The following is a 27,366-nucleotide window of genomic DNA, read 5'->3' on the forward strand; positions in this document are numbered from 1 at the left end:
CCAATAAGCAGATGGAAGAATTCTAAATCTAATTTTTCATCTGCTTTGTATTACATTTATATGAAACCTGGTTATCTTTCTTGGATCTACTAAGGACAACAAGGCTCTCCAAGCTATGTTTTGTTCAGCTGAATGACGTAATTTGCTGGTGAGCTTTTTTTTTTTTTTCATGCTCCCTTCCTTTGCTAAGCTGCTTTGCGTGAAAAGAGAAACGGAAAAGAGTGTAAGCTCAGTAAAATATTCAATCGATTCCTTCTGTATGAGATGCCCTTCAAGTGATTTTAAATAGGGGGCGGGTTCTTTCCCACGTGGCGTCTCTCCCAGCGTCTCCATAGTGACCGTCCAACGACGCCACTCCCCCCCTCGACCTAAGGAGGGTTTCCACGCATGCTCCTCAGGTACTGAATCTCACGCCAAGGGGGAAATCTGGCAGTCGAGTTGACCAACCGGCGGCGCTTCTGCCAGGTGTGAGCGCTAATTGGCTACTGACGGCAGGTGGACGCTCATCTCGCAGCATCCCTTGTGGGATAGGGCAGTTGGGAAGCCGTGGAGTGGGGGAAAGTGCTCGGCTTTCATTGAAACAGGTAACCGTCCATGGTGCGAGAAAGGAAAAGGGGTGGCATGCAGAGGAACTGGGGAGAACGAGAAAGATTCCGGGGTGGGGGGGATATCAATGGGAACAATTGGACGATGGCCGAGGAGAGGGGCTTCCCGTGAGCGCCTTAAACACGGATTTCGTTTGGGAAGCAGCAGGGAAAGGTGGAGGAAAGGCTGAGAGGCAATACCAGTCCATTCATTTCCATCTACCTTTTCTTCAGTGCCTTGGATTTATTTATTTATTTGGTTTGTCAATTGCTTACAAGATAATAGGTATAAGTAAAAACATAGTTATGAATACATGGATACATATAAGAAAAATAAAAATAAATAAAAGAAACAATAGGACAGGGGCGGTAGGCACGTTGGTGCGCTTATGCACGCCCCCTACAGACCTCTCAGGAAAGGGGTGAGGTCAATAGTAGACAATCTAAGATTAAAGTTTTTGGGGTTTGGGGAAGAAACCACAGAATCAGAGTATTCCAGACATTGACCACTCTGTTGCTGAAGTCATGTTTCCTGCAATCAAGTTTGGTGCGATTAACCTTGAGTTTGTATCTATTGTTTGCTCTTGTATTGTTATGGTTGATCCTAGATGTAAGTTGAAACAACTCCTAGCATCTCTTGATATTGTTGGGAGTGGTAATTGAGGGGGAGGGAAGCAAAGAGGCTTCATTTTGCTTTCGTTTAAAGTACCCTACAGCAGTGTTTTTCAAACTCAGCACCTTTGAGATGGGTGGACTTCAACTCCCAGAATTCTCCAGCCAGCATAATTCAGTACAATGCTAGCTGGAGATTTCTGGGAGTTGAAGTTCACCCATCTCAAAGTTGCCAAGTTTGAAAAGATACAGCTCTAGACAGATTCCTACAGGTACCTATTTTAGTCTGGATCTCACAGGAGAAGATTGGTGCTCCTGTTATGGCATAGGGTACCAAATCAGTTTATTTTCTGAATTCACTCTCAAGTGTAGGAATTCCTTAGACAAAGGAGCTTAGTGCAGCTTTGACAAGTTAGATCAGCATTTCTTAATCTTTTTTTTACTCAGAACTTTCCCACTTTAAAAATGATGAAGAGCCTCCAACAAACTTTTGCTTATATGGGTTATATTATCAATAACATTAAAATAGACATCATTTGATAAGATTTTAATATAGTAGTTTCATAGGATTTAAATTCTGCCAAATAATTTCAATTTCACAGTTTTGATGAACTGCTAAGTATCTTTGATCCACATTTTATGAAACAGTGGATTAGGATATACTGTGCAAAATCCTAGGAAGCCATATTTTTCTGCTTAGTACACAGCAACTGTTGCTATCATTTGAAAAAAGGCTGCCATATCATTTTTGAACAATAGAGGGCATTTACAAGAACTGCCTTCTGAACTAAAATTGTGCTTTGCTGCTGTTCTTTATACATTTCTCCTGTTTTCTTTGTGTGTCTTTAGAGTTCAGTCACAAAAAAATAGTCTCACCTGTTTTCCTTGAATGGTAAATGGTTATTTATGATTGATCTCATCTATTGGCAGCATTTTTGTGAGACCATCAAGAACATGGTCTCAAATTTAGAGGAAACTAACCAGGTTTATAGTATTTTATTTTATAAATTGGGCAATTTCATAAATAATTTTGAGAAAATATATTGCAAATAATTAAATTCTACCTCTGTAGCTATAAGTGCTGGTCAAATGTCATCCTGGTTGGGCCATGAAACGACAAAAACATACCAAATTCCTATTGACCATCTGGACTACAAATTCATTGAAAAATGCACTGATGTTAAGTATTTAGAAAAGATTCTCAAGATATTAAGGTGAGTATTTAAATGATTTTTTTTATTATAGTAAAAGTAGATGAATAAAATGAACTGATGATCCTTATAATGAACACTTTACCTTTAAGAAGACCATCATTTATTTTTGAAGTTTATATAAAAACATATAACAATGTAACAATTTATAATTAAAATTGTATCTGCCATTAAAATGATACATTCTTCCTAAACTCATTTGTGGTAGTAAGAACATTTAGATTTCTACAAGTCTTATTTTTATGTAGTGTAGGTAGAAGCTCTATCTGGTTAACTTAAAAAAGTAAAGGAAAATGAACTATAGTAAAAGTAATTGGCAATATATATTATAATAAATCAAATAATAATTCACTCTAGATAGGTTTGTGTGTGTTAAGAGTGGCGATGTTATATAAACTTCCCAAATTGAGGGTTTTTATTCATGATTGGGAGGAAAGGATAAATACATCATGCTGTTATTGGTATTTATGCTTTAATTATTGGAATATGAATGTGTTCAGTTATCTAATATCCTATTTATCTTAAGGTCGGGTGAAGAGGGATTTTTCCCTGAACTTATTTTATTTTGTGAAAACCGCATTGAGTCTTTGGCTCCAAATAGCAGACTTCTTCGAAAAGAAAAACCTGTAGCCAATGCATCTAATTTTACTACTGAAGAATGGAAAAAAATAAATGATGACTTGACGGTAATTCAAAATTTCAATCTGTAATTTGAGAATTTTTATTTAGGGTTTCATCTAGTCCCCTGTTCAATCCCCACCCCAACACCTTGTTCTCCTCAGAGGGCCACCTTCAGTAGACTAAATTCATCCCCTTAATGAATTACAAAACTTTTAATAACTCTTGGTGTTAAATTTTAAGATTATTGGTCAAATAATCTTTGTCTGAGATCCTGCTTCTTATGAGATATAGGTATATTACATTGCAAATTCTATATTAGCCAGGGGTTATTAGAATTGTAGTCTAGAATAGTTAAAAAGTGTATAGAGAATATCATCTATATATAGGCATGCACACAAGCTCCGTATTGACTTGGTTTATGTTCTTATTTTCTCTCTTGCTGAAATTGCAGTAAAAATATTAGTAAGTCATTAATGCATCTATAAAAATGTATTGTAACCTAGAAATTTTAGGCTGCAGATCTTAAATATAGCAAGTCAAAGTTATCTGTTTGTTTTAGAGCTGGATTACAGAAATGAAAGAAGATGAGTATAAAACGCGATATGCTACAACTGAAGTTTTCAAGGAAAATGTGGAAAATTTACCACCAATTCGTAGTTCAGAGAACCATCTTTCCCTAAGTCAGGTTATGCAATATCCATATGTGAATTTTATACTGTATGGGGCAAAGGGGAGACAGAGTAAAAGTGCCATTTGTCATTAGAATATGTGATATACTTCTAATTTTTTTAAAAAATAAGCTCTTAAATTGCACGTCTAAATTTGATACATGTGTATTAAATTGTAGTGTTAAAACAAATTCATTGATTTCCCAGGATTGTATCTTGAAGCAATTGTTGAACATACTTGCTTATTTATGTTAGATTTATATTTTGCCTTTTCTTTACGAGCTCAAGGCAAGATGCATGGCACTGGATCCTTCCAATTTTTTTCTTAACCACTAAAAGATAACAACTAAGTTATTCAGTAAGATTTCTGAGGGAGTATGAACTTGAATCACTATCTACCCTGTGTTCAACCAGTACACTAAACACTGAAGAAACTTAATTTGGATCAAGAATTATTGACAGATGTAAGCTAGCATAGCCATGTAGTAGGAGAGTTGACCTCAAGTTGAGTGTATGTGTTGAACAATAGTAAAAAAATAATAATTTTTTTTCATAATATCTGACTTACAGAATAAAGCTGTAAAAACAGAGAAAAAGAAGAAAAATATACCAAGAGACTACAAAGAATGGGATAAGTATGTTAGATACCTTCTACTCATTACTTGGTATGGAGAGATGCCTTTATTCATCTGAATATAACTGTAAATAAAATGTCCTTAAGGCCCAGATTCAATCCATGATGTTGCTGGTATAAGAGTTTCTAATATCTGCATTGGGAAAGACAGCTGCCTAGGATTGTGAGGGAACATTGCTTTAATTGATTGGCAACATGGGTTGTGATAGATCACTGGTTTTCAAATAAAGGATGTTGTTTTGCACTTAAATCATATTGTAATGAAAATTTATTGTAATAGAAATATACACTAAATCATTTTGAATTTAAGGTTTGATGTTGAAAAAGAATGTTCCAAAATTGAGGACCAGGAAGATGATTACTCTAAAACCAGCATTAACAATAACATAAAATTACCAAAAGCAGAAATAGACACAACAGGTAAGTAATCTCTAAGGAATGTACAATTTGTTGTTAAAGTGTACAAAGTCTAATACTGTAAGAGCAAAACTTGTTTCAGAAAAAATGGCTCTAAAACCTGGTGATATTTTTGGAAACCTTGGTTAATTTTTTATCTTAATGACATCTGTACATATTCTCTGTACATTCTCAAAAACAGGTTCCTACCACTTTATTATGCTTTGTCTCTGAAGATTATAGCTTTGACCTCTGTAAAACAAATAAACAAAAAGAAAATATTTTTCTGATTGTATATCTTTACTAATAAAATAATTAAACTACTAGTACAAGCCAGGTATTTTGAAAATGAAATTTAAAAAATTATTCTTGCCATGTAGCAAATTATATAGAGTTTAAAAAATGGTTACAAAGAACATCAAATCTTGACATTTCAGTCCAGGCAAACCTTCTTATGTACTGAATGAGCTCATAGGCTTCTAATCTGCAGTTGTTCATTGGTTAACACTGCTCTCTAATGTCTCAGGCACAAGTATGCTATTTGAGAGCTTTTTAACTGGAGATTCTGAGAATTAAACCTATGATTCCCCTTCCTCCCAATGCAAAATCTATATCAAAATCTACATAAAATCTATAGGTTTATTGAAATGTAGGATTACTGCTTGCCAGTTCAGGGCACTTTTTATAAGATGTCCATAGATATGAAAGTTAAATACTTTTATATATGTGTTTTTACTTGCAAATGTTATTCCTTTCATTTATAATAAGAATTATTCTAGGGATGACTACAAAAGAAAAGACATTTGCTGCTCATCGTGAAAAAGAAAAAGGTAATGAAGCATTTGTCACAGGTGACTATAAAGAAGCAATTGCCTACTACAGTCGGTAAGTTACTACTCTTTAAATTTTTTTCATATTTATTAGAATAATTTTACTTGGTCTTTGAACAAAGTAGGAACCTTAATTTGCTTTAAAAATAATCAGTTTCACAGATATGTTCTATAATGGATATCTATCAAATTAGTATTCTGAAACTCTGTAAAAGTTTTAGGACTGAGAAAAGGCTACAGAAGTCACAATGTAAAGAATCACTGTAATGATTATGGTGAAATTTGGGAATTGTTTCAATAAAGGGCAGTATTTTTTTTCCTAAGTGCCAAGTGCAAAAATAGGCAGCAACAGCTTTCTTCTCCAACTTGAAGTTGGACACAACAATGGGAAACCCCTCTGCAATATCTTGTATGATGAAGCTTAGTCAAATGATGTTATATAATGATCTCTTTCATTTCCCAATTCAATATTGGAGATGTCACTATCACAAGAGAACAACCTCAGTTACACACACACTTGCCCAATATGCTCTTTCCTTTTGAAGAAGCAACTTGATGAAAGAAGTAATAAGCAAAATTATTGTATTTTGCTTATTACTTATTTCATAATGTTGCTTCTCCAAAAGGAAAGAGCATAAAATAGGAGATAAAAGAAAAAGGAATTAAACTAGGTCTGGTTTATACCATTCTGCATGTTTATTTTGACAAAGCTAGTCAGTAGAACAGCACATTGATGTGCTTTTCATAATTTATTTTTTTGTTTTATGGTAAGATATTACATTAATATTTATATTATAACAAAAAAATTCCATTGAAAGCTAATTTTTTTCAAGCTTGTATATCAAGAATCACAGGAACGCTGATTTTGCTATTAAAAAGTCTTTTCTATCTTCAGATTTTTATGTGCCCTTTTCAGTTTGTTTTCTCCTATTAATTGTTTGATCAGAGTTGATTGCATCCCTTCTGAATGTGTCGTTAATTTCTTTCCTACTATATCTTGCCCGTGAATTGCTACGCATAGCAATATGCATAAACCTTCCTTTTGTATTTCTAAACTATATCAAAATGCAATAACAGTTCCTTTCAACTCACCTAATTCTTTTTTCTGCAGTAATTCAAACAAGTATTTGTAAACTCTAAATAATGTTACTTACATCAACTAAAATGTGTTTTGGCCATAACATCTGACACAACAGTGAATTATCAACATTAAATTGCTAATAACTACTTATTGAAGTGTCTGGATTGATTGGACTGATTGATATATTTTGCCTTTTGAAGAAGCATATCTGCATTCCCTACTGTGGCTGCATACAATAACAGAGCTCAGACAGAAATCAAACTCCAGAACTGGCAGAACGCACTTCGAGATTGTGAGGTTGTATTAAAAATGGAACCAGAAAATATAAAAGGTAGAATTTAATATATTTCTGAATACATTAAGTGCTGAAACAAATGCCTTATAATCATGGAAATAAGGCTAGTACAGTATATGTGGCAATTTTAAACAAAGCGTGAACTGTTTTTGAATTGTCTCTCTTTGAGCCTTTACTGATAGATTTGGAGAGGGTAACGGCAGTTACACTGAGTCTTATCAGTATTTTTTCAAAAAAGGTGCTTTTTTATCTAATTGTGCCAACAGTTGCTACATGCCTGTCCTCAAATGATCCAAGTTACCTTTCAAATTTCAACCTAGAACATGCACAATCCTATAATCAAATAAAATACATTTAATGCCAATAATTTATTACACAAATGTGTAGAGTAGAAAACTTACATGCTAATTATTTAGAATTAATGAGAAATTGTTTAATATATGAGATTTATAGACAGTTTTAAATGAAAATTATTTTAAGTATTCACAAAGATGTTGCTTAGTCTTCACATAGTTCTTTGATGACAAAAAGCAGTGACAGCATAAAAAATATTGAGTATTTTCCTACCATTATCCTATGTTCACTTCAAAAGTTTATTTTATGCCTGATTTGAAACAATACTAACTAGGGAAGGAAAAGAAATACTCATTTGGTACATCAGAAATTCATTTTGGTTATCTGTATAGAAAGGTTTTTTAAATCATTCACAGTGATAACTGAAAAAAATTGAGGCCAGATTGAAATATGAGTTTCTTTAGCTTTATGCCAATATTTAATGCTGAGATTGCAAATTAGCATTGATACTTCTTTAATTCAAATGTGTTATTGCAAAAGAAAAAAAACTATCAACTGACACCCTCATTAGTAGATGAGATGTAAATACTCAGGATATACCATATTTTTCAGAGTATAAGATGCTCCAAAGTATAAGACGCACCTAGCTTTTGGGGAAGAAAACAAGAAAAAAAATCTGCCTCTGCCTCCCAGCAATTTGCCTCCTTGCAGCAAATAGCCTGGTCAGCTTCAGAACAGCCTGATTAGCACAAGCAGCTGATTTTCGGTTGGATCAGTCTCCCAACGATCAGCTGTTTCAGGCTGCAGGGATTGCTGTTGCCTATGGCAATCCCTGCAGCCTCCGTGTGCCCCATTTTCGGTCTCTGCATATCATTTTTGGCCTCGGTGTGCTTCATTTTCGGCCTCCGTGCACCCCATTTTCCACCCGTTCCAATCCCCACCACCTGGAACAGGCCAAAAATGGGGCACCCAGAGGCCGAAAACGGGACTCGGAGGCTGAAAACGGGATGCAGAGGCCAAAAAATGGGATGCACAGAAGCGGCAATAGGTGACGGCAATCCCTGCAACCTTCATGAAACAGCTGATTGTTGGGATGCCAATCCAGCCGACAATCAGCTGCTCATGTTAAATCAGGCTATGTTGAAGCTGACCAGGCTGTTTGCTGTTTGCTGCAAGGAGGCAAATTGCTGGGAGGCAGAGGCCGAAGGGTGGGGACCAGCAGGTGGGCAGGGTTTTGGTAACATTCACTGTTTAAGATGCACAGACATTTCCAACAACTTTTTTGGGGGGGGGAGGGGGGGAGTGCATCTTATACACTGAAAAATACAGTACTTATCCCCAAATCTCTTTTCTCCATCCTCTCCCCTCAAAACAAGGAAACCATAGTCATTTTAATGAAATCTGAATAGTCTGCAGATTACGCATAGTATTATGTCAAATGAGATTTTTAAAAAAACATTTTCTATTGAGTCTGATTTTATGTAATGACTACATAATTACTTTACGTTTACAGTATATATGCAGCACTAAAATCTTGTTACTCAGAAGAAAGTGATAACTATATTTGTTAATTAATCTGTAGCTCTTATGCGTCGTTCCACTGTTTATAATAATCTACAGAATTTTAAAGTGGCTGCTGAAGACTTGAGGAAAGTATTACATATTGATCCTCAAAATGCCATAGCTAAAGTAAGTATTAATACCTATTTTGAGAGTCATAGCATTAATATGTAATGGTACTTGTGTTACAGTTGTTTGTTGTTGTTGGACATAAGATTATAGCAGATGTGCTAACCTTTGTTGAATTCTGCTGACTTAGTGGCTGTGGCATTTGGCAGAACTCTGTTGTAATGTGGAACCTAGGATTTCTGATCAAGACGTATAAGACAGGGACAGCTGTGTTCCAGGACTCCTTGAAATTATGTTAGCCTGATAACTGTTTAATCGGGGATTCCTATTGGAAATAAAAACTGGTGACTCTCTTCTGATAATTGATTATAGAAATGGCATCTAAGAAGATACTGCTACCAATTTTTCTCAAAAAAATTGAGAAAACCTCTTATAGATAAATATATAATGTTTGTCTTTTTACTGATATAGGAGTGATATAAAAACACCAAAATAATGGTTAAATCTGTAAGAATTTGTTTGGATGTGTCTAAGAATAGAAAGTCACAGTTCGAAATCTTACAAAATCTGTTGTCACATCTGTTGTACTCTTAAATGAAGTCTCATAAATCTCTTTTGAGCAAAGCCATATATTTAGAAATTTAGTCTCAGCTTTAAATGGTGTAATAGGAATTTCAGTGAAGAGAAAGAGCTTTCTCTTAATAATAGCAATAATATGTTAAATATTGGTCTTGACTAAGGTTATCAGTTAGATACTGGAAATATCTGTTGCTCTCCTTTTCTTATACCTATAATGCTTGGCCAACTATTGTGAAGTTTCTCAAATTTGCCATAAGAGATAAAATCTAAGCCTATCTTGATGGTATGGAATGGGCAAATAAGTTTCCATATTATGCTTTTCTTGAACTACCTAATGTAAATCCAAGAATATAACTCCTTTGGAGGATAGAAGACTACCCGTGTTTGCTATTGTAATTAATTTCAACTTTGGAATCCAGTTTATTTACGCTCATCTTCTGATAAGCATTTATCTTATGTAACTGGCCTTGAACTACAGACAGTAATTAGCTCCCTTTTCCTTTTCCTTACTTTCTCCTCCTCGCATCCCAATCCTTGAAGATATGCATATTTTAGGTGTTCCTTGAACAGAAATAGGATTTTCTTTCTTTTTTGCCTATTGGTCCAAGTAATAACTACAATAATAGTTTATGAAAATGTGTAGGGAACGTCAGGATGACCTGCCCTAACTCAATAACAGCAAAATCAGGAGTCAACATCTTTATTTTTGGTTTCCATCTGTTTGATTGACTTTGCAGTCAAGACCAATTGAAGGGTTAGGAGGGGAATAGGAGAATGCAAAACTAAAGTTCTGTTCCGACCCTACATATGCCAGATTTAGCTGCTTTAAATTTAAATTAATGTGAGAAGACCAGGACTTTTCAGACCCAATCTAAGTTAGCTGTAGTTGCTGTAAAGTTTCTTTAGATCTGAATCTTGAACGTAGGAGGGGTGAGCTAATAAAATATTCCTTTCCTGGTTTAAAAGCTTATCATATACAGTAAATCTAAACCAAAACTTCTATAAAAATTAGCTCTATCTACTCAAAGGATTTCCTTAGTCAAGCCTTCTCTAAATATTACTTTCTCTCTAGTTGCCATTTTATACCGTTTTAAAGCCAATGTTTTTATTTACTATAATTATTTGAGTATTTTAATACTTTTAAGTGTATATTCTACTTCAGGATGTTTTTGATTTGGAAAAGTAGTGTAAAATATAATAAATAAGAAAGCAATGAGATTTGTTCCTGTGGTAACCTGGTAGAAATTGACACAAAGAACTATACTTTGACATTTTGATTTGGAAAAAAATCTGGGAGAAAGTAACATATGTCATTTGGATCTCCATCTCATTTAATTAAAACAGTATCTGGCTTCCATATATTGATGATTTATGCTTACTAACATTGCCAGACAACATGGCTAACATTGACAATTGTACTACAACAACATTTGGAGCTTTCAAAAGGAATTTTACCTAAATTAAATGGATTTTGATGGGTTTAAAACAAAAAGTACAATGCACATCTTGCTTTGTATAAATAATGGATTTTATTGCAAACATTACAAATTTTTGAAAAAGGCAAAGCAAACTAAATCAAATTATAAAATATTTATGGAAGAAATAAATGACAGTATATTGTAAGAAGAATTATAGAAACTCGATATTTTCTTATAAAATTCTGGCAATTAATGGAGCTATGATGTCATTAGTCGGAATACATGTAGCTAAAATTGCAGGAGATTGTTCAATTTAATGTTTTTCTATTTATTTTTCTATTTATTTTGTTCATGATATTTTTGACTAATAAGATGGTTGAGTAACAAAAATATTTTCCATCCTTGATTTTCCATATGAAGATGTGATCTTTCTGGTTATAAATTTTCACTGGAAGTTGCTCTCATAACTGCTTTCCCTGATGGCAAAGCTTTGGTTTTGGGTTGCAAAATAAACTTTGTGTATGTGAAAGAGAGTTCACTTCAGCTCATGAGACTGGCAGACAAAGTGAAACAAGAATTCAGAGTTAGAATACAGAAAAATACAGAAAAGAATACAGAAAAAGGAATTGTTGGACAGGTGCCCTGCAGAAATTGAAAAATTAGGAGTACTAACAATTCTGTCATAATTAAATGACATAGAGTTGGATCTGGATCTAAATTATGCTTAAAGAAACTCCATTAAAAGAAGTTAATGTATTTTAATAACATCTCATGCAAACTCCTGGATTTCTATGGGCTTATAAGCATAACTAAGTTTAAATCCAGTCCATAATAAGATTTGTACAGTTGAAAGTACAAATTGTAATATTTTACACTGTAAATTATTATTACTATTATTCCATAGAAAAAGCTACTAGATATTAATAAGAATCTGACAGAATCAGAACCTGTATCTCAGACCCAAAGCAAGGGGAAAAGAATCTTTATTGAAGAAATAGAAGAATCAGAAGAACAACAGAGAAATGAAGGAGAATTTGTAAATGGTTCTGGAGATAGAAGTAAGTTTATTGAATATTTCATTTCAGAAGCAGTGAGTAAATTGCACTGTTTTTTTTAAAACAATGTCAGTTAATCTAGTTTAGAATTTTTACAGACTGTACATTTAAGATTTAAATTTCTTTAAACCTTACCTAATAATATCAGGGACTTGAATCAATGTTTCTATGTGCAAAGTATTGTTCTGTTACTTTATTAAGCTTCAGTAAAGATAAATATCCCTGTTATCTCTTTGAACTCCTTATAAGTTTCAATATCAATAGTTTTCCTCTGATGACTGCTCACATTAAAAGCCTGAACAACTTTTGGAATTAATGTGTAACAGTTTCCAAGTGGGAAATAAATTAACGCTAAAGGCAAAGTATTTTTATTCACAATGGCATATCTAAATAATAGCTAAATGTTTACAATGTAAAACAATGCTATTGAAATATTCAAGTTTAATGTATTCTGCAAATAATATTTGAAGGTGATATTTCAGAAATTTAAAATGTTTTTCCTTTATAAAGCTTTTAAAAACAATTTATCCATAGTGGTATTTTCTTCAATAGAAATGAAAACACCTATATTTTACAAAATAGTACATGTATTCAAATAGTCTTTTTTACTTAATACAGTATATATCAGTAATGACACCCAAAAAATCTGTCTATTGACATAGTTATGACTTCTAATTCCATATAATTTACTGAGGTTTTTTTCATTGAATACCTAGTATTTAGATAGTTAATTCCAGGTGAACTGAATGCCATTCAAAAACAGGGTCCCACTAGTCTTGAAATAATAGCAGACTCGACAGTTTTAAATTTCTGTTAATAGCAGTTATTTGGATTTTTATATTCAACTACAAGATACACAAATGTTGGGTTAAGTTCTTTTCAGTAAGCTAAATATCTTGTGAACTTTCTGATGAACATTTCAGTCCACCCCTCTTTTGTTCTGACAATTGTTCCTTCCGATGATGCATACTCTAACCCAGCTGATTCACTTCCTTGTAGAAACTGCAGTGCTAGTGGGAAGGGAAGGCACAAGCGAGCCAGCCGACATGGGCAATGTACAAAAGAAGTTCAATAATCGAGGAGGTGCCTGGAAACCAGACCATAAAGAAGCCCAGAAGCCCAGAGCCCCTTCAGAGAATAGTGTTAAAAAAGGTGTATTGGAAGAAACGATACAGGAATCTTTGCAAGATGATAAAAAGGAAATAAATGGCTACCTGAGCAGCTGTATCAGTGGAAAAGAAATTGGGGAAGAAAAACCAAAGGATGTAGAATCATCAGCGGCTGGAATTAGCAGTTCTACTCTGCTGCCTGCTAATGCTGCAAAATTGAAAACTGAAGGAAATGAATTATTTAAGAATGGGCAATTTGGAGAAGCTATGCTGAAATACTCCAGAGCAATTGAAAATGTACTCAGTTCAGGTGAGATACATGTTTTATGTATATATTTTTATGTGCAATGATTGGCGTTTTTCAAAAGATGATTTTAAAATACCATTAAGCTTTTTGATCTTTCCCCCTTTTTGTTTTGTTCCAGGAACTAGCAAATAAAAGATTCCTTTGCAGTTACAGCCAATTATAAAATTGAATTCAAATTCAATAGATAAGTGAAATGGATTTTGTAATGTAGATTTCCTAGAAGCCGAATTAAGGATTACATATTTAAAGTTAACTGCATAAAACAAAGATTTTCTTGAAGCAACTGAATTACTGCAGTTGTGCATTTTCAGTACAACTCTATTACTGCAGTGAAACTTGGGAACCTAATGATGCATATTTTTATGGTAAGAGCAGCTGCATTTCAGTAACTGATTTTCTCTATAATTGTAATTCTAGGAATCCAAACTCCAGAGGATTTAAGTATTTTGTATTCAAATAGAGCTGCGTGTTACCTAAAAGAAGGGAATTGTGCTGACTGTATTCAGGATTGTAACAGGTAAATAACAGTTGTTAACAGGGAAAAATAAACCTTACGATTACGACATTGAAAGGTGTAGCCTGTATTAATGCTATCATGTATTCCATTGGAATATATTGCGTCTAACATTTTTTGTAAGGCAAAGGAAAGAAGATGATGAATAAGCTAGTTAATATTTCTCCCAAATTGCATCACAATGCCTGAAAGGTTTTAATGTTAAAGGAAGTTCATTATAGAATTTGGATGAGTATTTATGCATGAATTTCCTGTTTCATATTTAAACCTGCAATCATATACAGGCCATCTACAAAGAGTTGTATCATAATTACAACACAGTTGCAAATTATGTAGAAATGTTTCCTGACACACCAACCATATAGTCTGTTGCTGAAAGATATTGCCATTAGTATCTCCTCTATCTCGAATCTCTTGCAATGTTCCTGCTATTTTTAAAAAGTCTTCTGTTTTTGTGTTCTTAACTGTTGTCCAGTGAATCAGATCTCAGGAGGTAGACATACATAAAAAAGACAAAAATATTTAGTTTTTCAATTAATTACAAAAATACTAGATGGCAAATATGTAATATTATTATATTCACTTAAAAGTTGTATAATCCACAAACTACACAGAGAATACTATGGTATTCTATAGAGAAACTGATAATATAGTGTAGTATTAATATTATATAGAATGAATGAATTCTTTATTGGCCAAGTGTGATTAGACACACAAGGAATTTGTCTTGATGCATATGCTGTCAGTGTACATAAAAAGAAAAGATACATTTGTCAAGAATCGGAAGGTACCACACTTAATATAGTCATAGGATACAAATAGGCAATCAAATCATACTAGGAATCAGTCGATATAAATCGTAAGGATACAAGCAACAAAGTTACAATCATACAGTCATAAGTGGGAGGGGATGGGTGAGAAGAGTGATGAGAAGATTAATAGTGGTAGTAATGCAGACTTAGCAAATAGTTGGACACTGTTGTAGGAATTTATTTGTTTAGCAGAGTGATGGCATTTGGGAAAAAACTGTTCTTGTGTCTAGTTCTGGTGTAAAGTAAAATAGATAAGATAGGGTATTGTTTTGGGATTATTACTGATTTACTGTGCTACAATATGACCCCAAAAATTCTACATGGAACAAAATAAATAAATTATTATTTGGATGCTGAACTGTTGGGCTGATTTTTAGGGGGAAAAATCATTTGAAAACAGATGTGTTATGTCAGAGTTCCATATATCATTTTTTTTTTAGCAGAGTGCAACATTTTATAAATTGAATCCCAATGTAGTCATGCTTAGAGTGGATCCATTGAAGTCAGGTGCAAATGAGGGACTATAACTTACGTTTCAATCATTTCTATAAGTTTCCTCTAGTAAGCCTAAGTCTAGATCCAATATATTTTTATACGTAGTAATGCATTTACATCATCTACCATATATTATTAAGGCAATAGGCCTGCTAAGATGAAAACTTTTAGTGCTTTGTTATATCATTCATAAGTATAACAATGTAACTAGAATACGTGAATTCTTGTTTGTACTGTGAAAATGCAGTCACAGAAATGTTATCCTGTTAATATGCTCCATTCGTCTATTTCAAAATATATACTAATGCCTTTATGGATATATTGGACATTTAATTTAATCATACAGTAATTAAGAAAACATTGAAAATAAAGAAACAAGAAAATGAAAATATAAAAGATGGAAAGTAAATATGGAAAGAAAAAGAAAAATATAATTTGGGAATAAGTACCTTTGTAATCTTGTTACATTTGTAATTTAAATATTTGGCATGTTATATCCAAAAGGTGGAGTAATGTATTAAGAACAACTTTGCTGATATAACTGAAACAGGAAAAAAACGGGTGTGAATCCAAAATCTTTAATTAAAGGATTCTTAAAGGCTCTTTGCTGCAGTGTGAATTTTTCAGCCATACTATTTCCTACTTTAATTTTCCAGTGCATCATTATAAGAAACTCTGGAAGCCAGCAACAAAGGATTAATTTCCTGTGTTATATCATTTAATAAATCCTAGGAAGTAATGATAATAAAGCTAGATTAGCTGAACATCTATTTATCCAGTCTTTCTAACTTTTAGCCAGAATGGGGCCAGAAAGGGGCATTCAACCAAAGGTGTTAGCTTCTTTATATGCTCTCCAACACAGACTAGAACTTCAATTAATATAATTTTCATGCCATGTGGTAACCATAAAGAATTTATCTTTAGAAAATCTAGATGACTTGGCCAAAATGCTTTTAAAAGAAAGTTTATCCTATAGAGTTTTGAGCTAATCCATCTGCTTCAAATTTTTAAGCTTCACTTTATGTAAGATTTTTATTACAATATTGAAGCTGTTTCTTTGATATAAAATGCTGTACAGACACTCCATTCTTCAAATTTTTTAATGGACTTGACTGATAATTTTAAGAAATCATTTCTACAGAACTTTATTGACTGAAAAGAGCATGGACAGTTCTGCATAGAACAGTTTTTGTCTTGTGAATAGAGCTTAACAAATTTCAGTAAGAATATCGTGTGCAATGATAATAACACCAACCGGGAAATCATTATGTTTATCCACCCTCCCTCCTAAAATTTATTTCATTAGAATCTTGTGATTAAGATGAAATTAATGTTTAAAAAACTTTAAACTCTGTATCTTTCCTATATGTTTTATTTTTTTATCCCTGCATATAATAATTTTAATATTTGTTCTTTAGTGCTTTGGAACTTCATCCATATTCTATTAAGCCTCTTCTACGTCGAGCAATGGCCTATGAGTCAATGGAACGATATCAACAGGCATATGTGGATTATAAAACTTCATTGCAAATAGATAGTGGAATCCAGGTTGCAAACGACAGTGTTAACAGGTAAACATTTATAACATTTAAAATAACACCAGTATAGAGCACTTTGAGAGACTGTGTTATATACACACATTTTTAAAATAATTGCTCTCATTATAATGATAGTTTCTTTTTTTATGTAGCTGTCCTGACATATTTTTCTTTTAAATTTATTTATTTATTTGTGAAATTTATAAGGCTGCCTAACTCAAATACAGTGACCTTGGGCAATGATACTATTAGATGTTGTTATTCAAGTACTTAGCAATTGATTTTACACAAAACTGGGAATGCCTATCCATCTATATACTGACATATTAATGCATCTTAATCTACAAAAGGTTAGCCAAGAAGCATTACTTGCAGTTTCTAAACATCTGGTAATAAAAAGAGAAATGTTGTAGCCAGTTGAACCAGTAAAGACTATAATCGTGATGTGTATACTCATCAAGCCAGTGGGAGAACATTGCTTTTGTTATTTAACATCCCATTTTGTATACTACAATATCCTCTTTGGCACCAGTAGTAATCTAGTATTCAGGAATAGACAATCAGAGTTGCAGTAGCCTCTGATGTTATTTATCAAATTCCATGTCTACCAGTAATCTTGACTCTAAGTGTAAGAGCCTTGGTGACACAGTGGTTAGGATGCAGTACTGCAAGCTACTTCTGCTGGCTGCCTGCAATTTGGCAGTTCGAATTTCACCAGGCTCAAGGTTAACTCAGCCTTCCATCCTTCTGAGATCGGTAAAATGAGGACCCAGATTGTTGGGGGCAATAGGGTGATGACTCTGTAAATCGCTTAGAGAGGACTGTAAAGCACTGTGAAGTGGTACCTGTCTAAGTGCTATTGCTATATATTCTCATAAAACAGATTCCTTAATATGAGAGAGAAGCAATTTTTATGGTAATAGTCTAGTGATTGGGATGGCAACACATTCTACTACAGTCTGCTCAATGGGAGTATTGGCCCATGGAGCTGTGGTAACCGTTGAGAATCTAGCATTCTGACTCTGGGAAAAGCAGATGAATACCTAATAGTTTTATAAAACCCTTCATGGATTATGCTAATAATTACAGAAATTTCTGAATAATTCTCTTAAGGTTTATAGCATATTTTTTAGTATATGTCAGTTTAAGAAAGTATGTAGAGTTATAAGGCAGTCTTTTCCATCCTTCCCAATTCAAAGAGTTAGAAGTGTAAAAGCTTGTTAGATATATCAAAAAGTAAGTAGAAAAGCATAATACTATGATGAGATTTTACTTAAAGGGCATCCTTAGGTACTACCAATTTGGACCATTTTTGGATTAAGTTCAGTTTACCACAAATGGTATAGGCTTGATATAAGAATATACTACTCAGGTATTCCAGGATGATACAGATAATCTGTATCATTAAGGATTTAAGTATCAAATAAAATAATCTCAGTCTCTTAATTTCCAGTCTGAGTTTGAGTGAGAGATAACCTAATTTTCCCTTTTGGGTGACTTACATTAAGAACTAGAGGGGATCGTGTCTCTAGTGATTCTATGGCGTCTCTAGGTGACTTTTGATACTATTGATGATCATATTGTTCTGAACTGTCTAGCTGAGATAAGATGGAAAAACAATTGTGTAGTAACTCTTGAAACATAGATTCTGAAGACAGTACCAGGGGTGGGATTCTACCAGTTCGCACCTATTCGGTAGAACCGGTTGTTAACATTCTAAGCAGTTTGGAGAACTGGTTGTTAGAAGAAATTACTGCCCTAATCCTGTAAGGAAGGCAGGAAGGAAACATTCTGGTGTTGCTTACAGAAATTGCCTCTCCGTTGATCCTTATTACATTCTTGGCAGGACTAGACTTCCTGTCTCAGAAACTTCTCTGGAGTTTTTTTCCCCTCCTTTGCTGGTACTTTGCTTGTGTGGAGTGACCATTCAAAGTTACAATGGCACTGAAAAAAGTGACTTATGACCATTTTTCACACTTACAACTGTTGCAGCATCCCCACAGTCACGAGAGGCCAGGTGAGGAGATGCGTGCCTCGATGTGAGTGATATTGAGTTGGCCACGCCCAGCCAGTAACATGACCACCAAGCCATGTTCACCCGTCACATGACCACCAAGCCACGCCCACCAACTAAGCCACACCCATAGAACTGGTTGTTAAAAATTTTGAATCCCACCCCTGGACAGTACCAATAGTCTGCTTTTCAGCTTCACAATTATTGGCTAATGAAGTTGTTCTCCATTTTACTTAGTTTCGCTATAGAACAGCCTGAAGTAATCATCCAGAAAATTGGATCTCGGTGTTTCAAAATCCCAGTGATACCCATTCTCCATATTAATATAAGGGACCTGCAAAGACTATAGTAATCCTGATCTTTTACCATTTGGTAGCAATGTAATCCAGACAAGATAATGAATACTAGCTGTAGAAAAAGTAATCTGTAATGAAATGCCTGCTTTGTGTGAGGTGGCACTTTTCTCAGCAAACCTGTAAAAAGCCCAGAAGCACTCCTCAGCAATGTTCTCCAGATATCTCAAGATACTTGCAGCTAAAAAGTTTGACAGATCAGGTAGGTGTGCCAGCCACACCCTTTCTGGTGTATGTGGATGTATCAGTGTTACACAAATGCTAATCACATCCAGCAGAATTATTGTAACATGCTTTTCTGAGGATTTTGAAACATCAATTGGTGAATAGTCAGAATTCTGATCTTTTTTAAATGTTTTTATGAATTTATGTTTTAGGTATATTATTTTTGCTGTCTTAGTAATGTAAACATGGGTGAAAGTACTTTTACATTTGAATTTTTTTTTTAGTAACAGAGTGCTTGAAAAATATCAAGCATCCCATGTGATTCTGATGCTATTGCTGAGTAGAGCGGAAAGCTTTTCTAACATGGGTTCCCAGCCTTTGAATCTTGGGCCACAATAAGTGGACAGATAGCACTTGAATTTTTGTTTTGCTTTCTGTTGTTACAAACAAACAACAATCTGTTTTTTCAGACTAAGGGAAAAAAGTATCCTATTTGCTATCCCGTGGCATCTGATCTCAATTCCCTACCTTCCCTCTCAAAGACAACATGAATAACTCATAACTGATGCAAAATAATATGGAGGGAGAAAGGAAGGGATGCGTGCAGACAATTTTTGCATGGATGTTTGGTAGGACAAGCAAAGCAAAAGAATGGCCTAGCAAGTTATATTTGTTTTATTTATTATGTAGTATTTTTAATATGTGGATTTAACTGATATGTAAATTTTCTATTAGTTGAATTAGTGTTCCTGTTCTTTAGCATAATGTGCAGAATATAAATATTCAACACATTGATATTGCATATTGTTTTTTCAATATCATTTTTAAGGATTTACATTTGTCACACTGGTAAATTACTTTTTTACCATACACTAATCAATGAAGTTGTATTAATATTATTGTCAGCGTTCCGAGTAACACACCCATTGAAAGCAGAACTCCGAGGCAGGTCAATTCCTCAAAGAACATGTTTATTGGATACATCATATTGGCATAGCTGGTGAAAACCAACTCTAACATTCCTGCAGTTTCCACCTAATTAAAAGAGTTAAAAAAAAAAAACTCCCAGGTGTCTCCGGTCACATTGCAAATGAAGATGGATGCACAGGCTCCTCTCCTCCTTCAACAGCCACCTGTTACAATGCCCTTGGTCCCAACAGGAAAACTTTTTATTATGACTGTAGCCAGGAACTTCTCCCTCAGTTCCTCCTCTCAGACTTAGTGACAATTATAAGGCAGCACAAGATGGCTTCAGCCAGGTTCACTTCAGAGTTGACAATTACATGACATCCCTCAAAAATTAAAGAAATTGTTATAAGCAAATCCAGAACATTTTTTTTTAATTTCCACATATTGAATGTTTGGGATTTAATGGTCTTGACTAGAATGTGGCTTCCACTGTTCCCATGATCAATATATATCTTTCTGTCTTTTTTTACTTAAAATATCCACACCTTACTATTACGTATTATGTAGATAAAGAAATATGCCTAGTCACCATTTCAAAACAGCAATAACTAATTTATATTGAAATAACTTTAAATTCTGGGCTTAGGTCTGGTTGTTTAGTGAGTACTACCTCTTGTAGTACTTGTAGTAGTTGTGCCTTGAGATGCACAACTAAAATCATCATTTGACTTAAATATAATGAAACAATTGATGATTGACTACATACAGGAAGAGAGAGATACAACATTATCCATCATCTTTTGAAAATATATTTCAGACTGAACTTTAAATAAACTGAGAAAATGATTAATTTAGTATTTACTGTAAATCCTCCTAGCTTTATGATACAACCTGAAAAATGTGAAGAACATGAATTACAATTTCCAAGGTTTTTTTTTTTACATTTCAATATACATGCTTTCAGAATAGTTCAGAATAACCTAACTCCTCGTTTATTGACAGAGTTCCATTCCAACAAGCAGGTCATTTAAAAAATGGTGGCTAAATGAACATGTAATAAAATATATATACTGTGACGATCATTGGTTGCTGTGATCATTCAGATATTTTCCTACAGCTACACCAGGTGTTATTCTGGTGTGTGTTGTCAGGCATACAAAATTTGTTGTAAATTATCTGCATTGGTCAGAAAATGAATTTTGATATTGCTGTCATGTTTACAAACAGTAGTTGCTAAATGAAGAATGGGTATACTTCTGGTTTCTGGCTTGTTATTTAAAAATGTTTCTGTCTGTCATGCTTAACCCAATGACTTTTTCCCCCTTTCTAGGTCTTATTTATACTTTTCCCTTCACTGCTTATTACTCTTTTCTTCCTGGCAACCCATCTCCTTATTTCAGCTGCTTCCTTCTCTTCCTCTTCCTCCTGCTGGTAATTCTTTTTTTCAGCTTGCTAAGTATTTGTTTCTGGACTTTGTTAAACAGAATTAAATTAAATTGAAGTGGACTAGATATCTCAATATGTTTAATGTTTGGTGTTTTTTTTAATTGGTGTTCTATAATGTTTTTATAGAGTTCCTTAAAGATTACTGTTAACATTTTCACACCTACTGAGAAATGAGAAAAGCATCTTAAAGATAGCATAATCTAAGTGGCCAATACTGATCTGAACAAAATAAAGGTTGGAAAGACTTTAAATTTGTACATGCATAGAACTGAGATAACACTGAGTGCTGTAAACATTTTAAATAAAAATATTGTTACATATAATAAATTTGTTTTACTTTAGGATAACAAGAACCTTAATAGATCTGGATGGCCCAAATTGGAGGGATAAGTTACCACCAATACCTGTTGTCCCAGTTTCTGCTCAGTTACACTGGTGGGATGGAGAAAGCTTTACCTCAGAGTCAAAACAAAAGAAAACTGCAAATACTTGCAGAAATCAACTGTCACAGACTCCTAGTATGTGCATATTGTTTTAGTATATACCAGTAGAATCATTAGTAAACTATTATGGAAAAAGGTTATATTTGAGATGTTGGTTCCATATCCACAGAGATGTTTATGTAGTATTTCATTGTTTATGCTAAGGGGTTTCTAAGCCTTTCCTTTCCCTGCAACTTCTCATGCTACAAAGGAGCACCTCAGAAAATCAGACCATGTCCTGGAGCTGACAAGTGTTGTAGTAGTTAGCAGTAGAAATTAAAACAATCTAGTGAATGCAACATTTAATGTAGAGTTTTTCAGGATTGCTTTCATATCTCCTTCATTAGAAATAAATGTTTGTACTGCAGACCATACACTATTTTTCAGCTCATATCTTGTTTTACATTCCTCATGTAGCATTGGGGTGAGTGCTATGTGTTTTATATATCTTGAAAGTGTGGTACTTAAGTTTTGACTTTTTGGTGGCAAAGAAGTCTTGTGAGATCATAAGGTTTGCCGCACTGATAAGAGCATGTGGAAACTCCCTTATTTAAGTAATGAAAGGAATGTTCTGTAAATATTTGAACTTGCTTTCTGAATAGGTATAAATATTCTTTTATTCTGACTATTATTGAATGGGCATCTATTTATCTTTATTTACAAATAGGTGATACTGCAGAAGAGAAGTTCAAGTTATTTAAGAATCAAGGAAATGAATTTGTGAAAAAGGGTAAATATGAAGAAGCATTAATGAAATACGACGAGTGCATAAAGCTAAATTCACAGGAAAAGACTATCTACACTAACAGGTAACAAGTTACCTAATACTGCATCCAAATCCTAGCCAGCTTTGTTCAAATTGTTAGGCAGTTATCATTAGTTTTAGTGGAGAAAATCTGTTTGTAGTAGTCATTTTTGTAAGTGAAATATAATTCCCATTTTGTAGATACCATATTTATATTTCCTGCAGGAGCTCCAAGTAATATGCATTTTACCATTTTAATATCCCTTATAAGGTCAGTGAAGAGATAATAATTAGCCCAAAGCCATTTAATGGACTTCATTCTCCACGTAATACATTATCTATTATATTGCACCATTGCAATATTGTATATTTATATTACTATAGCACCATATATCGATACCAATGTGGCATTTGGGGTCCATAATTTGTTCAGCTGGAAATACTCTACAGAGCTGAGCAAATGACTATAAAAAATAATAGGAGCATAAGCACCAAGCTGTTTTGAGTGTTGTAACATGATCTTACACTCTCGTTTCTGATTATACTACATTAGGGCTCTTTGTTTCTTGAAACTACTTAAGTATGAAGAAGCCAAGAAGGATTGTGATTATGTTCTTCAGATAGATGGCTCTAATATCAAGGCTTTATATAGAAGAGCTCTAGCATACAAAGGTTTAGAGGTAAGATCAAAACTATCATATTTGTTAACCTGTAGATGTTACCCATCAGATGTGTATAATGGCTATGAAAATAAAAATGATGCATGATTATATAATAAATAAACTTAGCTTAAAGGCTTAAGGATGTCAAAATGAAAAATGCTGAATTGGGGTGACCCAAATAGTAAGAACTTAATATAAACCAGATGGGAAACATTTTTAAGGAAGTATTGGAAAGCAGATAACATCAAATATTTCCAGGACTTGTCCTTTCATTGGCAGCACAGATTTAAGAGAACACAGCCATTACAGGTTCAAATGCTGATGTTCAGTAAAAACCAAAAGGCTGATTTTTATATGGAGAATTCCTGCAACTGTGGCAGCTGGAATCCAGAGGGAACCTCTGGAGTGTAATCAGAGGCATGCTAGATAATAATTCTAACGATGTAAAAGCCAAGGAAAAAGAGCATAGTGACAGGGTATTTGCAAAATAATTGTTTCTTGTTTTATATTTTTAAGTGCTGCTCTACACTTAGTTCTCAATTTACGACCACAAGTGGGAATGGAATTTATGTTATAAGTTGTTATGGTTGTATGTCGAGTCACATGGTTGTGCCGTAAGTACAAATCCAGCTTAGCTAATGGCACTTTTCCTGGCAAAACTAGCAAAAAAAATTGCAAATCACTATCACATGACAGTAGGATGCTACAATCAGTGATAAATGCATACCAGTTGCCAAGTGCTCAAATTGCAATTGTCACCAAGGGGGCAGAGCAACAGTCATAAGTTTGAGCTCAGTTCATAAATGACTTTTTTTTTTTGCAGACTTCTGTTAATTCAAATCATTGTTAAGTGAATAGTCATAAGTCAAGGACTATATTGCTTTTGGAATGATTGTTGGTACCCTATCTTAAATAAAATGAATATTTTATATATTTGCCAAAGGACCTGGTATATGTTTTTGTAAATTACATGAGGTCTTGGTAAGAACTGAGATACGTAGCTTCTTCCTTACTTTGATAACCAAAAGCTTGTACAGCAGTAATTTACCACAGTAATTGACTCCTTAAGAACATAAGAATGTCCCTGCTGGATTAAAGATTAGTCCAGCAAATAGCTATAAATATAGTAACATTTAGAAAATGTTGGGGAAAAAATAGAAAACATGAAAGTAAGAACAGGTTATTTTTCTGACTATAAGTAAATATTGTAACTTTTCCAACAATTTCTTATTTAAGCCAATGATTGATTTTTCTAACTTTCAGAACTATGAAGCTAGTATTGAAGATCTGAATAAAGTTCTTCTAATTGATTCCAGTATTGGTGAAGCACAGAAGGAACTGGATGAAACAACTCAACTATTTAAAGTTAGATGTGAATTTACAGCCAACAATCAGCCGAAGCAAAGGAAAAAAATTGAAATCCAAGAGGTATTTTAGAAAAACCACAGGCTTAAAAGCTCTAGATTTAATTGTTAGATTTTATTTGTAGCTTTATTTTTAGCTGATACATTTTCTATTATAAAATAATCTCAAAACAAATTTTCAGTGATAGAAAGCTGGACAGAGCTGGAAGGCATTCCTGGTTGGAAACACTAATAGTTGATTCATGACCTTGATAAGATGCAAGTTAGAAACTGCCCTCCTTCAAGTTGATTTCAGAAAAGTGCTGAAAGATATCACTTCAAAACATTAGCCATTGGTCTGTGATGTCTCTTAGGATAATACCTTGCCTTTGTTTCCCTGATATTGTTTAATGTAGATTGAAATTGGTAAATTACGTTTTGGATTTGCTATTCCCCATATGAAGGTCGCAACCACTTCCATGTTTTTTTTACCGAAATTAGTGAGGCTGTTCTAAACTTTACCGCAATGGCTGAGATTAATAATGGACAAGATGAATGCAAACGAACTGCATCCTAATCCAAATAAGACAGAATTTGCATGTAGCTGGTCATGAAGGATTCTACTTCTGCTGGAGGAAGTTGTATTTCTCTTGAACCCTCTTTCATAGTTAAGTGTGTCCAGATACCCAATTTTTTATGGGTTTCAGGTATTAACCACTAAGACTAGAGTGTTCCTGAGCATGTCAGATTCAGTCACAATGTATAGATCCTGCTTACATCCCATTTGTACTATTTTAACATACTGCATGCAAGACTGCCCTAGAGAAACTTCTGTTTATATATAATGCAGGCTCAACTCCTAACCTAGAGCTAATTATAAACAGCTTATACTCTGTGATGAAAATAGCCACTAGTTTTTTTCTGTTCTGGCATGATTCAAAGCTGATGGTACTTTTTATGAGTTGGGAACCAGACCTTTTGAAGTATCATATTCTAATTTAGCAGTCTGCCTAAGATTTAACATCTTAGAAATGGGTGGGGTTTTTATTTTATTCCTTAGAGAAACAAATTCAGAGGAAAATAATAGATGGCCTCTGATGATTTCACCCAGACCTTGATCTCTCTTAATGCTCTGTCTATTCCTCTGAGGAGGACTTTGCAACAAAAAAATGCTGAGCTGATTTTCTGGTTTAGTGTTTTATGGATGCTATATTTATTTTTAATGTTTAGTTGTACTTTCAATTATTTTTGTATTTTTATTGTTACTGTTAGCCTCCTTGATTGACATTGTTGGAGAAAGGTGAACTATAAATAAGTGACTTACTACCAAGTCACTTGAGACAAATCATATGGATCTTTCCCATGAAATTAGCAACCCGCTGAGAATTAGATACTAGAGAATAACTCAATCAGCCTCTCTGTGATGAGCTGCAAGTTATATATATGAATAGGAACATTTTGGAAAATAATCTGGGAAGGAATAAATGAAAATATGATCATTATAAATGAAATTTTTTATATTGCATGTATTTATCAAGCCTGACCAAATGCATGGTTATTTCTTTGTGAAGGTAAATGAACAAGAGGAAGATGATACAGAGACGTGTTCTTCAAAGATAAACCCTTGCAATGCCAAAGAGGAGCATGGAATAACCATGCCATTGAATAGTTCAGAAAAGCTAAACATTTCTAAGCCATCAAATGCCTATGAATTTGGGCAGATAATCAACATCTTGAATGCCAGTAAGGACATTGCTGCTTGTGCAGAGCTCTTAGCAATGATTGAGCCAAAAGATTTGCCAGTACTACTAAGCAACAAACTAGAAGGAGATATTTTTCTCATCATTATTCAAGCTCTGCAGTCTGATGTGTTCAGCCAAAACCCTAATCTGATGTACCAACATCTTTTCTACCTAAGTAAAGCTGAAAGATTTAAGGTGAGCAGATTAATTAATGTCTTCAGTGTAAATTATTTTTCAAATAACACTAATATTTAGGAAATTTTATTTTAAGTACTAATTAAGTGCACATACTTTTTTTCCTCAGGTGGTGCAGACACTTCTTGGTAAGAATGAAATGGAACAGGTTCAGCAGCTACTGGCTTCTCTTTCCAACACGCAAGACCAACAATTTTCTTTGAATGATCTCGAGAATCTTAAGAAAACCTTTGAACTCTGAACAGTTTTTTTAATTACTCCATGCAAATATGTGTAGTGTATATGTACATCTTATACCAAGGGAAAGCAAACAAATAGTTTTATCTGGGTTATTTAATATGCTGCATATTTACATACACTTTAATAATCAGTTCCTTAACCTTGTTGTATATGTTTTATTCTGCAATTATTTTATATATGGGAATGTTCCCTACTCTTTGGCACCTGCACTTATAACAACAAATAGATTAGAAGTAGGACTGGGGTTTGAACGATAGGAAAGAAAAAGAATGAAAAATGCTCTATTTGCTTAAGGAAGAGAACCATGAGCCACAAGGACCACAGTCCCAGAAGGCCAAGGAAATAGTCTAAAATGTTCCTTTTATGAAGGAACATTAAATAATAATAC

The 27,366-nt window shown here is 33.8% G+C and overlaps 1 protein-coding gene across 1 annotated transcript; it reads left to right on the forward strand.

Moving 5' to 3' along the window:
- The first annotated feature begins 410 nt into the window (after positions 1–410).
- Positions 411–27,245, forward strand: SPAG1 (sperm associated antigen 1). The gene is made up of 19 exons (XM_026690386.2): positions 411–584; positions 2,269–2,410; positions 2,934–3,093; positions 3,588–3,713; positions 4,267–4,331; positions 4,641–4,750; positions 5,506–5,611; positions 6,838–6,968; positions 8,809–8,915; positions 11,757–11,910; positions 12,907–13,326; positions 13,741–13,840; positions 16,563–16,715; positions 21,912–22,087; positions 22,719–22,860; positions 23,350–23,476; positions 24,722–24,886; positions 26,373–26,738; positions 26,848–27,245. Exons 2-19 carry the CDS (start codon positions 2,286–2,288, stop codon positions 26,977–26,979), a joined length of 2,865 nt encoding a protein of 954 aa, XP_026546171.1. The 5' UTR covers positions 411–584; positions 2,269–2,285; the 3' UTR covers positions 26,980–27,245.
- The last annotated feature ends 121 nt before the right edge of the window (positions 27,246–27,366 follow it).

The sequence above is a fragment of the Notechis scutatus genome, chromosome 3, assembly GCF_049901735.1.
Source record: "Notechis scutatus isolate UNSWTSFEM ecotype Mainland chromosome 3, rNotScu1.2, whole genome shotgun sequence".
NCBI lineage: Eukaryota > Metazoa > Chordata > Lepidosauria > Squamata > Elapidae > Notechis > Notechis scutatus.

Coding starts and splice junctions, on each gene's coding strand:
- SPAG1 (XM_026690386.2), top strand. CDS start 2,286: ATGTCATCCTGGTTGGGCCATGAAACGACAAAAACATACCAAATTCCT. Junction 8,916..11,756: donor CTCAAAATGCCATAGCTAAA/GTAAGTATTAAT, acceptor ATTATTCCATAG/AAAAAGCTACTAGATATTAA. Junction 22,861..23,349: donor AAGACTATCTACACTAACAG/GTAACAAGTTAC, acceptor ATACTACATTAG/GGCTCTTTGTTTCTTGAAAC.